Raw genomic sequence first — 15,894 nt, 5'->3', positions numbered from 1 at the left:
AAAACACAAAATCATTATTCATGCCATATTATTTTCTTTAAACTAATGTTTTTCCAATATAGGGAACTTTAGTAATATGAGGAAAGATTTAAATTTATTTAAAGGATACCATTAGAACTAACCACATTATATATTACAATTTTAAATGGAAGGCTAAGTTTTCATCACATTGAAAGGGTACTTTTCAACTTAAAAAATAAATTTATGTAGATTGTACAGAGAAAAAGTGCAGTCATATATTAAAGAGATCTATATACCTTGAAGCAAATAATTAAAATTGAAGTTTCCCATTAAAAAAGAGATTAAATAATATTAAGTAATTCAGATATAATTAATAAAGGCTAAACTGGTTCAACAGTCATTAGTCACACACACAGAGGTTGTGAGCCAGAAGTAAATGAGAATAGCTTTAATGTAGTATTCCTCACTTTTTGCTTCAGTGGGGTGGGGTGGCCATATCAGATTAGTAGAATATAGCCACTTCTGTGTCCCAGGCCAGCTTTAGGGAAAATGGCACCCTGGGAGAACTTGTATTTTGGTTCCCTTTCTTTGGTTTTAAGTACAGATACACAGTACGATCACACACGTTGAGTTTACTGGGGAAGCTTTTAAGTTACAGTAGGGACTGTGTGCATCTACAGCAGAGACTGCTGCAAATGGTACAGGCAGCCCGTACGCTCAGCACTGGCTCAGTGTAACCCCTGAGCCTCTGGCACCAGCAGCGAGAATGCCAGACTGGCAACCGTATGAAGCACTAGGGGGATGGCAGCGCTGCAAGGCACAAACTGAAACACAGCACAGCACACACCCGGCACTGCGTGTATTTCCCTGATCCTACCTAGGGATCCCCACTGACTCTGCTCCTCAACATCTTCCAATTTCAGATGCCGCTATATACCCCTAGGAGCGCTCGCTACTAACCTGGGCACACCCTGTCCTCCCCTGCTCCAAGGCCATTTGGGGCTGCTGAACAGCTACATTGGCAGGCAGGCTGCACCAGGCAGCCCAGGGTGAGTGCAGGGAGTGAGACGCCAGGCAGAAGCAGCTCTCCTACTGGTGCTCTCCTCGCATCCTTCCCAGCACAAACCAGCACATGGCACAGCCCTGGCCCCAGCCCGCCCTGCAGGGCACTCCCACGGGCCCACTGGGGCTCCTGCAGCTCACCCCCAGAGCAGACCTTCCCAACCTGCAAATTGCAACAACACCCCCCATATCTTCAGCTTCTCCCCCAGCTGGAAGCCAGCCCAACCCACCTGCCCCCTCTGCCAATCTGGGACGCTGCTCGGGCCAACAAGCCCCACAAATTGAGAGCGGAGCCTGGCCAGTGGGCGCAAGCCTCTGACCCTGACTGGGCACTGGCACCCTCTTAACCATGGTGCCCCCTGACCAGGGCGGCACCCTGGACAGTTGCCCACATCACCCATCCATAAGTCTGGCTCTGCTGCATCCTGAGAAGATCAGGGGGCAGTGGTAGAGATACTTAACCCTCCCAGTTCCAAATAGCAGTGGGCAGGGGGAAGGTGACACTAGGCAGAGGTTTGGCCATTGTCTTCCTTCCCCCTCTTATACCACTGGTTATCTCAGAGGAGGCTGAACAGCTTGACTAGTTCACCCACCCACTCCCTGTCAATAAAAGGCCCCTCCTGGGTGGAGGTTGCCAGCTTGATACTGCGGCTGATAACTGGGCCTATGTATTTGTCCAAAGTGAGCTCAGCTGTAAAAAGTAAGTGAAAGCTCATAAAGTGTCATAATAAATGTTGATGCGAAAAGTTGCAAAAGAGAGACAAACTGAATTAGTACAAACAAAAAGGCCTCCTGATATAATTCAATGACTGTATTAAGGTTATTCCTGATAAACAGAATAGTAGGGGATCAGAAATCAGTAAACCAAAATTAGCATGTTGGAAATTAGGCCTAATTGGTGTACAAAATAATGAGGGAGGGGGTTGTTCCATCCATCATTCCCTTCTGCAGTCCCCACAAAAAGCCACCATCATGGCAGCAACCCACACCATCTCCTCAGATACTGGACCTGCGTCCTAATCCTGAGAGATGTCCTACCAGACCAGGCAAGAGAGAGGGAACCCATGTCATCACCACCTCCACTGGCTCCAGCTAAATCCAAACCACTATCTGAGATGTGAGACTTTGTCTCCCTCCCGCTACCCCAACATGTCCTGTTTTCTTCCCAACCTTATTTTTAACTCTTCTCTCTCTCTCTCTCTCTCTTTTTTTTTCTTTCTGTCTAATAAAGGTCTGGCTTAGCTGGCCAAGACTGCATACTCTCTATCACTACAGTCAGCCTATGACCAGAGAGGCAGATAAATGAAATGCCCTAAACAGCCCAGCGCTGGTGCAAGTTTGCCAGGTCTCAGACTGGCTGATAAAACCATGTCCTGTGCCTATGTTTTTTCAACAGCGAGCTTGCGAGTGAGAGTTAAAGCCAGAGACAGAAGCTGCATTTTCTATCTTTACTATTCTTTTCTGTTCTGTCTGGTGTATGCTTATCTTGTTTTGTCTTTTAGGAAATAAAATCAGACTTTAACAACAGCAACAATGACAGCTGCAGCCCATCTCAACTAACTTCTTCATTTCCCAAAAAGGACAGTTATTACCATCTTAAAAGACTGTCAGACAAGTGGGTTTTTCCTTCTAAAAGCTCTGTCCAGCTAAAGGAAAGGGAACAAGGGATATTATTAAAATTAAAGCCCTATTTAATACTTTACCTATTTTCCCATGTATTCTGTTAAAAAGTTAAAATGATTTTTAATGGTATGTTTGCCATGTTACTAAGCAGGCTGAGGTCTCTGTATAGCAAACCCTGAACCTTGTTTAAACTGTTAAATGTTGGTCAGCGACTGGGTTATGTTAAAACCTTTGACTCTTTGGGCCCATATATTCCATCTAAATTAATGTGACATGCACTCCTGTTTGCACCTTCATTCCAGTGGCTAAGATTCTGACAGATGGGCTGGATCCTTTAATTGGTTTACAGACTCTTGTTTGTGGACAGCTGTCCTCCCTGTTTCCTGGTTTCTGGATATAAGTTAGCCATCCTCCCACAAATTAAGCCCTGTTGGTCATGTTTATTGATAACGTTGCAACCTGCCACTTAAATGCATCCATTGTTGGTGGGGTCTTTCTCATCCGAAAACTCTGATTTATCCCAGGTGCTCCCCTGCTTTGCTTCTCATAGGAAGTTGGGACTTTCAGTTTGAACCAGCCCTGAAGGCTTGCTTGGTGTGTGATTCAACTCTGAAAAGTGACTGTGTAAAACTGGCACCATCTTACTTAACAGATAGGTTTAATAGTTTTATTCAGAGTTGTATGTGCTTACTCTAGTGACACAACTATGTGTTCACTACTTCTTACTCCAGTTAGCACTGCAGAACTATAACAGAAATGAGAAATTTGGCTGGATTTCAGTCAGCTGAATCTGCACAAGCTCCCTGAGGGCAGTAGGAACGTAGAGGTGTCTGAGGACATAATCTGAAGACATTTGAGCTGTGAAACCTTTATTACTAGTCATGAGGTACAGAGAAGAAAAATCTCAGCCTGACTCTCAGAACCCATGTTGAGTTGGCAGAGCTGTCACTTCGAGAAATTACTTTACTTACAAAACTCAGCAGTGTTGATATGGAAGTCACTGAGTGTCAAACATGGAACACCACAACACCACAATTACCATTTTTGCCATTAGGTTTGAGCATAGCACTGTGTTTTAACTTGCTGCTCCTTCAAGGACATAAAAATCCCACAATATTTCAACTTGCATTTATGAAACACCATTCTGCAGGAACATGGGTTGATTACATTCGTGTGAAGGGCTTTTCTGGTGGTGGTTCTCAAGGAATCTAACAAGAAATGGTTTGTGAGTACTGTTGCCTGTGCTGGCTAGGCACAATGAACATAGATTAAATATCTCTACATCACAACAAGCTGTTGAATCGAGCAACCGTAATGGCAAGCGACATCGTGAGCTTCTCATTTCAGTTTCTCGCATACTTTGTTTTTGTGTTCCATACTTCACTAAAATCTCACCTTAGACCATTGCTGCTTACCTGGAAAGAAAGTCAGTCTTGATATGAGACAAAAGTGAAAAAGGAAAAGAAACAGTTTAATAGACAGTTTGGTCACAGCCAAAGATTCGAACTCTCAATATCTGGAGATTTTTTTAGATACATTAATTAAACTTTGTTTACAGGAGCATAGTACTTGACCAGTCTTTGCTTCTGGCTGTGGCACTCCTATGGTATTGGTTGAAAAACATACAGTGCTTGCTGCAATCGTAACCAAAACATTTTCTCTTGAATGGTATCCGTGGTAATTTGTCTTTTCCTGTGCTGAACAAAATAGTAGGACACCAGAAAGAGCTACCAGCTAAAGAATTTTCTCACATATTCGGACAGATTCTGATCTATGCTGTGGTCTCTTTGTCCTGCACCACCAGCATAAAGCTGCCCTGCACCTGGCTTAGTTAGCCATGGGAAGATTAACCCAGTGGAGGGGAGCTGCTGGTGGCATAGAGCTGACCAGGATAAATAGGGCGTGGTTAAGGCTCTCCATCCTTCCTCGTGATCCCCAGGTCCGATATAGGTCATTAGAAGGGATCCTAGAAATCCATTTGCCATGGAAAAACATGGGAAAACACAGAATTTGCATTTTTACAGAGAATCTTTAGTTTTACATTTTATGAAAAAATAAAAACATATACAGTAGAATGAATCCCGTTTATCCAAGCCTCCATTATCCTGCTCTCCATATTAACAAACAGGGGCTGACAGCGGGAGGCCTGGGTCCATGACCAAGCACTGAATTTAGGTTGTGAGGTGACATTTAGGACCCAGGTTGTCTTGATTTTTCTGAGGTTATTGCCTGACTGTGACCTGAAAATCATAACACGTATCTCCAGCACTGAGTATAGACTGCAATGAACTCTACTGTACTTCGGTGTGCCGATCAAGTAGATCCTTGGCCTGCATGTTATGAAGAAAATGGCAGCAAATGGATCTGCCTAACCTGCTGCATTGCTCTATTTAATGGTTGTCTTTAATGGTGCATGGATCCAGCTTAAGTTTTGAGTTTTAACATACAAATCTGTAAATAAACTGGGTTCCTCATATACTATCAAGCTCCTAATGACAGCTGGCCGAAAAATTTCAAACATTGTCAGTGAAAAATGTGTTCCATTTTCTGACCAGCTGTACTGCTTACGTGGTATGTACCATTTCACCCTTAGTTAATGAGGCGTTTGACCTCTGGTGCTGAGTGCCTCTTAACTTTAGAAGTGCCATTGAAAAATCTGTACCAAAAGTGCTAGGTAAAAAGTCAATAGGGCTTTGCATAGTTTTGGTGATCAGCTTGCATGTAACAGCTTGAAGGACAGGGGCCACAGTTTTTATTGTGTTTTCAAAGTGCCTGTAATGGTTTGCCAGGCAGGAGCCATGAATGTAACTTTTATCACTTTATGAAAACATTTAATCATACAGCTTTATTACAGGCATAAAGATCCAGTGTTTTGCTTCATATTTAGAATGTGAAAACAGTACTTAAAATAAACTGACCTACTCATAAACTGACAGAGCAATAAACCCCTGGAAACAATATCTTGACTGATCCTCAAACCCATCAAAGTCTTTATATTTCATCAACTATGGAGGATATCAAGCTTCATGTTGACTAAGAAAGTTGAGACTGTGTTTACGGTTGTAAACTGTTACAGTTCAGTCAAATATTGGACTATTTGTGTCTGCCTCTGCACTGAAAATTGTGTGTAATCCTCATTCACAGATTTGAAATCCACTCCTTTGTTTATCAAGATAACAATAACTGGATTTTCTGCTTTGTCAAATCTACTCCATACAACTTTGATGGTTGTCCATAGAATTATTTTAATGCAGTGCATGCAGCTATAATATACTTGTGATTCTTTTCTCCTGTAGGCATTCATGTCAATGTTCCAGATCCTTACACAGGAAGGATGGGTGGATGTCATGGATCAGACTCTTAATGCTGTAGGACATATGTGGGCACCTGTAGTTGCTATTTACTTTATACTTTATCATCTTTTTGCTACTCTGGTAAGTTTTGACCTGCAAATTTTCAGTGCTTTCCTTTGCTGCAAATTGCTGAATATTTCTTGTCTTGTGTATTTTACTCAGCTAGCTACATCTTATTGTCGTGCTCATTCTTAACTTTTTATGAAGGGACATGGGATTAATTCTTTGATGTATCATGAAACCTAGCCTTAATCTTTGTGGTACATGGTGGCCAACCTTGGTCTGGTGTGAGGTTTTCTGGATAACACCTAAGTCCCACTGTAACATAATACTATAACTGTTAACTACCATGGGCCCTCATAGTTCAAATGATCACAGAGTGAAACAAGGGCTATTTATCATGCAGAGATGCCCTCTTCAGTTTCATTGCATTCCTTTCACAGCTGTAATTAAACTGAAGAAAATAAGTTTAAAGCCTCATGGTACAAATTGTTAATTAGAAATCAGTACAATGCTTTTTCTATGATAGATGCAGAAATGAACACATGGGAAATATGTGATGCAGCCTATTAACTAATAAAACAGTAAAACATGATACAGCAACTCCTGGATCTGTATGAAAGTTTGGATTACAGTAACTCCTCACTTAAAGTTGTAGTTATGTTCCTGAAAAATGCGACTTTAAGAGAAACAATGTTAAGTGAATCCAGTTTCCCCATAAGAATTAATGTAAATAGGGGTTAGTCAGAGGGTGGGATATTTCCCAGGGAATGCCTTAGTGCTAAATGATGAACTAGCAATTGGCTGAGCCCTCAAGGGTTAACTCGTTGTTAAAATAGCTTCACACTCTACAAGGCAGGAGGAATGGAGGGAGGGGAGACAGCACGGCAGACAGAGACAGAGACACACACCGTGTGTGTGTGTGCGCGCGCGTGTGTGTGTGTGTGTGTGTGAGAGAGAGAGAGAGAGATGCGCATTTCCCTTTTAAGTACACTGACCCACTCTTAAGTACACTGCCTTGTTAAGTTAATCAGCAAGCTGAGACCACAGCTGCTGCCAGGAAACTCCCTCCGTCCTGAGCCCTGTTCTGTGTCCCCCTGCTCTATGGAGATGGAGTAAGCGGGGTGCAGGAGCAAGGGGGAGGGGGACACCCTGACATTAGCCCTCCTCTTCTCCCTCCCCCCACCCCAGCAAGCAGGAGGCTCCGAGAGAAGCTCCAAGGCAGAGGGCAGGAGCAGCACGTGGCAGTGTGGGGAGGGACAGTTGAACGGCTGGCAATTGGTAGCCTGCTGGGCAGCTGCCGCACAGGGAACTTAGGGGAGCGGGGAGCTGATAGGGGCAGCTGCCGGTCCACCCTGGTTCCAAGCCCCCACCAGCTAGCTGCAACGGGCTGCTCTTTCTGCAAGCAGTGGACAAAGCAGGCGACTGCCAAACGTTATAAGGGAGCATTGCACAACTTTAAATGAGCATGTTCCCTAATTGATCAGCAACGTAACAACAAAACAACGTTAACTGGGACGACTTTAAGTGAGGAGTTACTGTATATCTAAAGACATCTTTCCTGGGTGTGCTGCAAATGGGCAAGGTTATGTCTATCTAGGTAGAGAGCAGAAGGAAAAGCAGTTCTGCAAAAACTCTAGATAAGTTAAGGCCTTGGTACTGTTTTTCAGATGCTGACCGCAGAAAACACCACAATCCAATCCATGATCACCTTAGTTTCCATCAGTCCCTAAGACTAAATAATAGATGCATTTACCACTAGTTTCCCATGGTGCTCATCATATATTTTGATTTAAAAATAAGAATATTCTTATTCCTATTTTCCCTGTCCTCCATTCCTTTCTCTGACTTTCAGAACCTTCCTACCTTGTCTACAGTATCGATTTTATTATCTGACTTACTCTATGTTTACCTATATACATACACCCAGTTTTCTGTTGTTTGCTTTACTGATTATAGAATTTCACCTGCACCATACCAAGAAGCTGAGTCCTTTCATATGGGCCAAAATCCTGATCCAATAACAGGTGCCAGTAAGGGGCATCTGATTCTCTTACAGCTACTTATCCAGATCATCACCAAACCAGCTGACCCTGAACAGGATCAGGCCTGATGGGGAGTGGGGGGTGACTCCTGCTCTGCCATCAGGAATCACTGCTTGTTTGGTGGCTAGAGCAGCTTGTATATATGAATTCCTCACTTCCCCTCCTCTGTACAAGGGCCACAGAGGTTACTGCAGCCCCATTTCAAGCTCCTGGAAAGGGGAATGGCAAGATGGAAAGAGGAACTGGGAAAATAATCCTGGACTTGGAAACACATGTTGTAAAGTTGATTGGGGGGTATGGGGAAATCTCACGCTCCCCTTTCTCTGACAGTGCAAAGGATGTTCTTGGCCCAGTGGGCCACATCATTCCTTGTCTAATATCTCCATTTCAAGAGAATCAGTCTCCCAAGTGCTGTGCTGCCTCCCTGCCTCTCATCCCCAGCCATGTTCTGGAAATACCCCTGTACATACCAGTCCGTTGGTTTCTTCCATGGTATGTGGGGTTGTATGGGCACACACATATTACACTCCTGCTGCTCCCGCACACAATGGAAGAATATAAAGGAAACTGCAAGGAGAATTTTGAGTTGCCTGGTCCCTATATGAATTATACCATACAGTGTCCCTGCAATTAATGAAGTGCATCTGAGTAGCAGGGAGAACACATGGTTAAAGTTGACATTTCAGGTCTCAGGTCTTCTCAGACTATGGAAGGGGAAAGAAATCATAGTAGAACAAAGTTATATGGAGACAAAAGAAAATGAAAATAGAAATAACAACATTGAAAAATGAAGAGGGAGAACGTAGGAGAAAAATGAATGTGTGATCAGTGAAGAGATGTGAAAAGAGTCAGGTTGCTACCAAAACAAACAAGAAGATGTCTAAGAATAAACAATAAGTGGCTAAAAAATAAAGCAATTAAATGTAGAAGTAAATGATAACTTTCAGGAGCCAGAGCACGGAGGAGTGATAATTGTATGTATTTGGCAAAGAAGACCGTAGAGAACTGGAAATAAATGAATAGGTTTCTCAACAGAAGCTGAGAAAAAGTTGAGGCTTGAAGAACAGAAATTATTTTGGAAGTGAATACTGTTAATCCTGATGGGAACTGAGGAGGTTAAACAAATAATAAGTTTGGGTTTAACTGTTGTTTTGTGTTAAGTGCTCTAAGGTTTATGTTGAAGTGAAAGAGAATGATGAAAGTCTTGTGTGTCTTGATTGTGTGTGTTTATATATGACATAATGAGGTACTAACTTGCGATCTATTTAATAGTTACTGTGTGTCTCTTCAATGTAAACAGTAAGTAGTAAATGCCAATATAAATAGTTTCTTAACTGTTATGGTCAGGCCTTATGTATTACAGTATAATAGACTATGCAGGTTGTTCAAAGAAAAACTACTATACCATAAAATTCTGACAGAATGACGGACAAATTCTCACTCATAATTATTAATGATTAGAGTGTTTCATGCTAGTGAAGAGGTATTGTATCTGAATTCTGCCTTGCTTTAGCATTTTAAAGGCCACTTTAACATTTAACACAGCAACCTCAGGACTGAAATCTGTTACCACTAATAGATGAAGTAGCGTTTAATTATGTAGCCTATTAAATATGCTCTTCACAGCAGGTGCAGGAAATCTCCTAAATATTGTCCAAGCAAATACATAACAATAAGAACATTCTTTTTCTGAAGATTGACATTTTTCAGAAATTATTTGTCCAGCATGTTGTTTATATTTCATGGTCCTCTGTCTGACCCAAGTTTTCAAAAGTGCCTCAGTGACTTATAGGCATAAATCCCATTTTTTAAAATATTGTAGGGACCAAGGAGCCTAAGTGGCATTGAAAGTCTATGATGTTTAGGTGCGTAGGAATGCAGACAGACTTTCAAGTGCTGAAGTCACTTCTGCAAGGCATTTTGTACTGCCAGGGAATTCACCCCAAGAGCAGTTAGATGGTGGTTCTGCTGATACCCTCATTCAGGATTCCCAACTGAGAGAAGTAGCTTCCTTTTATGGCTTGGACGCTGATGTGGCAAACAATGAGTGCTTCACTTTATTACCATGAATAGTCCTATTGAAATCAATAGGGCTACCCACAGTACTAAAGTTAAGAATATGCATAAGTATTTGCAGGATTGGGGCCTACCTGAGGGGATGTGCTGAATCTGTGCATTCCCCTCTAGTCACCCTTGACCTTTCTCCTTCTCAGCTAGCATCAGTCATACCTTGAGCTTCACTGGCCCCTGGCTCACAGACAAACATACTCCCATACCCTCCACTGCTTAGCACAAGGGATGTTGCGGTAGCTTGCATAATGTAGTTTCGTAGTATTTCTCCTACTAAGAGCTACTTCAGGATTACACTTTGTTTCTTGTTATAATAACTTCGATTAATGTTAAGTGATTGCCTCCTGCTAGGTACATTTCAAAGGATATTCATTAAACATAAATAATGGATTGATCATGGAGTCTAAAATCTTCAAATTGTATTTTGTTTAACTATTGTATACACAGCTAAATATAATATACTAACTATAAAAAAACTAGTAGATACAAAGGGTGAAATTCTAGCCCCATTGAAGTCAATGGCAAAATTCCCATGTATTTCAGTATGGTCAGGATTTCACCCACAGTATTTAATATTGCTTCTTAAGGGAAATCAAACTTTTTAAAAAATACTTTTAATTGCTTTGCAGATTCTGCTCAGCTTGTTTGTTGCTGTTATTTTGGACAACTTGGAACTTGATGAAGATCTAAAGAAGCTTAAACAAGTAAGAGTGTTTTTTGGGTTCCTTTTTGTTTTTTTCATGCTGGAAAATATTTGCATTAGAGAATAATCATGCCCACCAATCCCCTGCTAAAAATGTGGATTTTGTGTACATAATTGCACATTTTATAATATTCATCTTAGAATGGCTTCATTTCACCTATCATTATTGGCTTTTTGTTCACATTTCAGGTAAGTTCATCCATTTAACTAAATAGTTATTAAGATGAAGGGCCTAATCCTGTTCCGATTGAGATCAGTGACAAAACTTGCTGCAGGATTAGGGCTGAAATGGAGAACTATTTCATCAATGGCCTTTTTTTTCAGCTCTAAAATACTGAAAAAATACTGTGTGTCACAAGTTAGTGTAGAATTATTCTCTTTCATATATTAAAAAAAAAGGTTAACTAACGTGCTGAGATTATTTACACTGAAAACCTAAATTAGGGATGGTGTGCCAAATTAACTCTTATTAATGTTCTTCATATGGATTGCTCTTCTTTTGCTTTGGGGATTAAAGTAATTCATTTGTTGCATTTATTTTGTATGTGATTGTTTACTACAAACTGTTAACTGGCCTAAGGATGGCTGTGGGCTCAAAGGTGATTCATGGGCTGTTCTTCCTTTGTACCTGAATTTTTTTCGAGAATGATATTGTCAGAGACATCTCTATCACTTTGTGGCACTTGCAAATAATAGTATTACAGAAATACTTCAAGTTCTTTGGCAGATTTCTATAACCATTGCTTATTGATGATCCAATATTCTGCCTCACCTATGTGTTGCAAGTGTGACAGGGTCGGGCCAGATGGCTACAGGAGAGTAATAGAAGGCAGATATATTAGCCCCAGGTTAAGTAGGTCCCTTTTCCCTGGGTAAGGTAACAGGGAAGGTTCCAGAACAATCAGGAACCTTCTGGAGACAATTAAGACAGGCTGATTAGAACACCTGCAGCCAATCAAGAAGCTGCTAGAATCAATTAAGGCAGGCTAATTAGGGCACCTGGGTTTTAAAAAGGAGCTCACTTCAGTTTGTGGTGTGCATGTGAGGAGCTGGGAGCATGAGGCACTAGGAGCTGAGAGTGAGAATGCGGACTGTTGGAGGACTGAGGAGTACAAGCATTATCAGACACCAGGAGTAAGATCCTATGGTGAGGATAAAGAAGGTGTTGGGAGGAGGCCATGGGGAAGTAGCTCAGGAAGTTGTAGCTGTCGCACAGCTGTTCCAGGAGGCACTCTAGACAGCTGCATTCCACAGGGCCCTGGGCTGGAACCCGGAGTAGAGGGCAGGCCTGGTTTCCCCCCAAACCTCCCAACTCCTGGTCAGACACAGGAGGAGTTGACCTGAACTGTGGGTTCAGAAAAACGGCCAAACTGAGCGCTGCCGTGAAGCTCCAAGGCGAGCAAATCTGCCAGTAAGCTCAAGACCCACCAAAGTAGAGGAGAAACTTTGTCACACAAGATTGAACTAAATTGTTTTTGACAATATGCCCATTGCAAGGGGAACTCTTTACTGGCACTAGGAAATCTGAAAACTGGTCTTGAATAGGAGTATTCATAAGCTTAAAGATTATTCATATACTTAAAAACCTTGCTGAATAGGGGCCTACATCAGATCATCTTGGTAATACAGTAGAGCAAAACAGATTATGCATTTTGCCTCTCAGAAGACCATATAAGCTAAAATGACCTGCAATAAAAATGACTTAGGTGTGTAGGAAGCAAGTTACCCATTACTAATGTCTGACAGGAAAATTTTCGAAGGTGCGTAAGGCCCTGGTTTTTAAAGGTATTCAGGCATTGCTCAGCTCAGGCTATGTCTACACTATGAACTAGGAATGTGATTCCCCTGCCCGTGTACACAAACTTACGCTGGCACTCTGTGAGCTAGCACAAATATAAATAGCAGCATAGCTGCAGTAACATGGGTGATGGCCGCAGAGGCACGGCTGAGCTGTGCCATGTGCAAACCCACCTGAAAGTGGTGGGTGCATACTCACCATGGTTCAGCTGGGCCTCCACTGCCGCTGCCCAGGATAGTGCAGCTACACTGCGATTTGTAGTGTGCTAGCTCCATGAGAAATAGCATGAGTAGGTGTACATGAACAGGGGAACCACACCCCTCGCTCGTAGCATAGACACGGGCTCGTCTGACAGGCATTGCAATTCTGAGGTCATAAGTCTCATTGAAAGGCAGTAGGACTTCGGCTTTTAAGTCACGAAGGTGCTTTTGAAAATGTTACTACTAGTCACAAGGCTGTGGTACGTGCTTTTAATGTTTCTCTGTGTTTAAAACAACCTTTTTTACAGACGATTGCTCAGTGATGTTAAATGTCTTCCCTTCACACATTTTAAACAAAAGTAATTAATACTATAGGTGGTGTTTTCTGATTAAAGGAGTATTTACAGTGAAAACCATCAAAAACGTGGCTTTGAAATTAATGATTGTGCAACCGATTAAAGGACTCAAGGAGGAAAGTTTCCCTTGAGGTAAATGTGATGGCATCCCAGGCTCAGTGCTGATAGGGGCTGTGCACTATTATACTGAATTATTGGTTTTCTTATCACAGAAGATAAAGCAGAGTATTTAATTTAATGACATTTTGGTTTCTCCATTATAAACCGATCATGGGAAGGAGAAAAAGATTGTGGGGTAATTGTTGTTTTTGATCGGGAGCATATCTGTAATGAAAATGGTTCTGTATCATTGCATAGAAAAAAATATATTTTTCTGTCTTTAATTAAAAGGTGAATGGAATCCCAGGAAATGATGCAAGCAACAGACCAGCTAATTTACAAGTCACTGATTATCTAGAAATGTCCTGTATACCAGATAAAAATGCATCACCCTTTAGAAAATCCACATGCCTGTTTTGGGTGGGATGTGTTTGCTTTGGGTTTTTGGTTTTGTTTTTTCATTTTCTGCTCCTGGAGGAATTCTGCACCAAAAAATTAAAAATTCTACGCAAAATATTTTAAAATTCTGCAAATTTTACTGTATATACAATTTTACTATATGTACAAATAACACTATATAATCACACCAGTTTCAGTTATTTTGGTAATTTATTTCAAAATACCTGTCAGCAATATGTCTGCAACAATACAGACACACACAAAAATTCCCCCAGGAGTAGAGAGTTAAAGAAACCCCTACGACAGCCCAGTTCTTGTTTCTCTGCCCCCTCCCCAAGCCCAGCACTCACATCCCCTACCCCCCCCCCAGAACCCAGCTATGTTGCCCCCCTAATCCAGACACACACACCCAGAGCACAGCTGTGCCCCCGCACCCTCCAGTCCAGACACTCACACCCTCTACCCACCCTCTACCCACCCCCCGCATCCCAGGGATCCAGAGGGAGAAACAGCCTGATGCTGGGTAGCAGGCTTGCACAGAGTTTCCTGTGCACCACCACCTCCTTCCTTCAGGGCATGCTGGGAACTGCAGCTGCTGGGAACCTCCAGTTCCCTCCCCCTGGCCTTGTCTTCTATTTGTGAGCTGGGCTCTGCCAGGTCCAGTGGCTCCTAGCGGCGGTCAATATCTCTGCAGCCCACTTCTGTGGGGAAAAAAAGGAAATTCTGTGCACACATAAATTTCTGCAAAATTCTGCATTGTGCAGTGGTGCAGAATTCCCACAGGAGTAATTTTCTGCTTATAATAGCTGGAAAGATTGAGACACAGGGCATTTTCTGACAATGAGTCACTGACCAGGAGTAGCACATTCAGGCCAGAAATTATGCCTAGCAACTCATTCCTTTTAGGAAATCACCTACATCTTCCTCCTTATTTTCTTAATTACATGTATTTGTATTTATAATATTACATACCTATCAGGTTACTGGGGAGTCTAATCAGTTAGTATGTACAACAAACTCTGAAAATGTAAAATGATATGTAAATGCTAGGTATTATTGTTGGTTCAGTAAATATATGTATTACATTTAAAAAGCTACATTAAGAGAACACTGTTAACAATAGAAAGTCAAGCACTGAAAAGTTAGGAAATGCCAAAATTAAAGTTGTGTGTACACATTATGAGGCATGCTTTAATTACATAGTTTTTTTTTCAAAGACCCATGCCTCATTCAGTACAAAGAATGGACAATGCACACTCAGTGAGCAGCTGTTCAGTATTTTGTTTTCTCCTTGTTATTCAGTGGGTGGTCCCAGGCTTTGTTTATTCCATACTAATCAAATCCTGCTCTGAAGACAGAATTATTATTTTCTTTGTGACCTTTTCTATTGTGTTCATCATTACAATATCTGAGTGCTACACAAATATGAATGAATTTATTTTCACAATATCCTTGTGAGATAAGAGAATTATCCCCATTTTACAGATGAGAAACTGAGACGCAGAGAAACTAAGGCCAAAAGTATCCACTAATTTTAGGTGCATCATCTCAGAGTCTAGGACCTGATTTTCCAGAGTACTTAGCATCATATAGTACAATATATGGTGAAAGCACAACTCCCATTGACTTCAGTTGCAGCTGTGAGCGCTCAGCACTTCTGCAAAATGAGCACCCAGAAAATGAAATATACAGTTAGTGACCACTTATGGAAAAATTTGATTTAAGTGACTTTCCCAGCATCAGAAAAAAACATAGTGGCAGAGGCAACAAAACAATTCTGTTATTGAGGGCAGCATTCAGTTGCTTTAACCTGGAGATCATCCTTTCTCTTCCTGCAGTCCCCTGCCTCATTCACTATACACCGTCCAACTTCTGCCACAAATGAAGTAGGGGTCCTACAGACACTTCTTCACTATACAAATATGATTCATTCCCAGAGCAGACCCATCCTGGGCACTGGATGAGGCTTGGGTCCTGTGGGAAAATATCATTGGGATCATGTAATTCAAGGCTGTATCATAATATGTTTGCACAAGGGCGACTGTAACGGGGCTTATGCCATGCCCCTCCAGTTTGGCCCTTCTCCCCCTCTTCTCAGAGACTCAGGTACACTTCAGGCTGGTGCAACACCTGTGTTCTTTATTTGTGATCAAGTCCGCACCACCAGTTTCCAACTATATAAAGGCTTTTTACAACAGGTTGGTCTACCACAGGCCTGGCCAGCA

The 15,894-nt window shown here is 41.8% G+C and overlaps 1 protein-coding gene across 4 annotated transcripts in view; it reads left to right on the top strand.

Annotated features, from left to right (window-relative positions):
* NALCN (sodium leak channel, non-selective) overlaps nt 1-15,894 on the top strand; it is a 350,272-nt gene that overhangs the window by 225,472 nt on the left and 108,906 nt on the right. For all 4 annotated transcript variants that reach the window (XM_074963156.1, XM_074963170.1, XM_074963152.1 and 1 more), the window contains 2 exons: nt 5,943-6,080; nt 10,744-10,818. In XM_074963156.1, the coding sequence (XP_074819257.1) occupies nt 5,943-6,080; nt 10,744-10,818 (213 nt within the window). The remainder of the gene's footprint in view (nt 1-5,942; nt 6,081-10,743; nt 10,819-15,894) is intronic.

Source organism: Natator depressus, chromosome 1 (genome assembly GCF_965152275.1).
Source record: "Natator depressus isolate rNatDep1 chromosome 1, rNatDep2.hap1, whole genome shotgun sequence".
Lineage (NCBI taxonomy): Eukaryota > Metazoa > Chordata > Testudines > Cheloniidae > Natator > Natator depressus.
The sequence above is the reverse complement of the archived record's forward strand: the minus strand, read 5'-3'. Positions and strand labels throughout refer to the sequence as shown.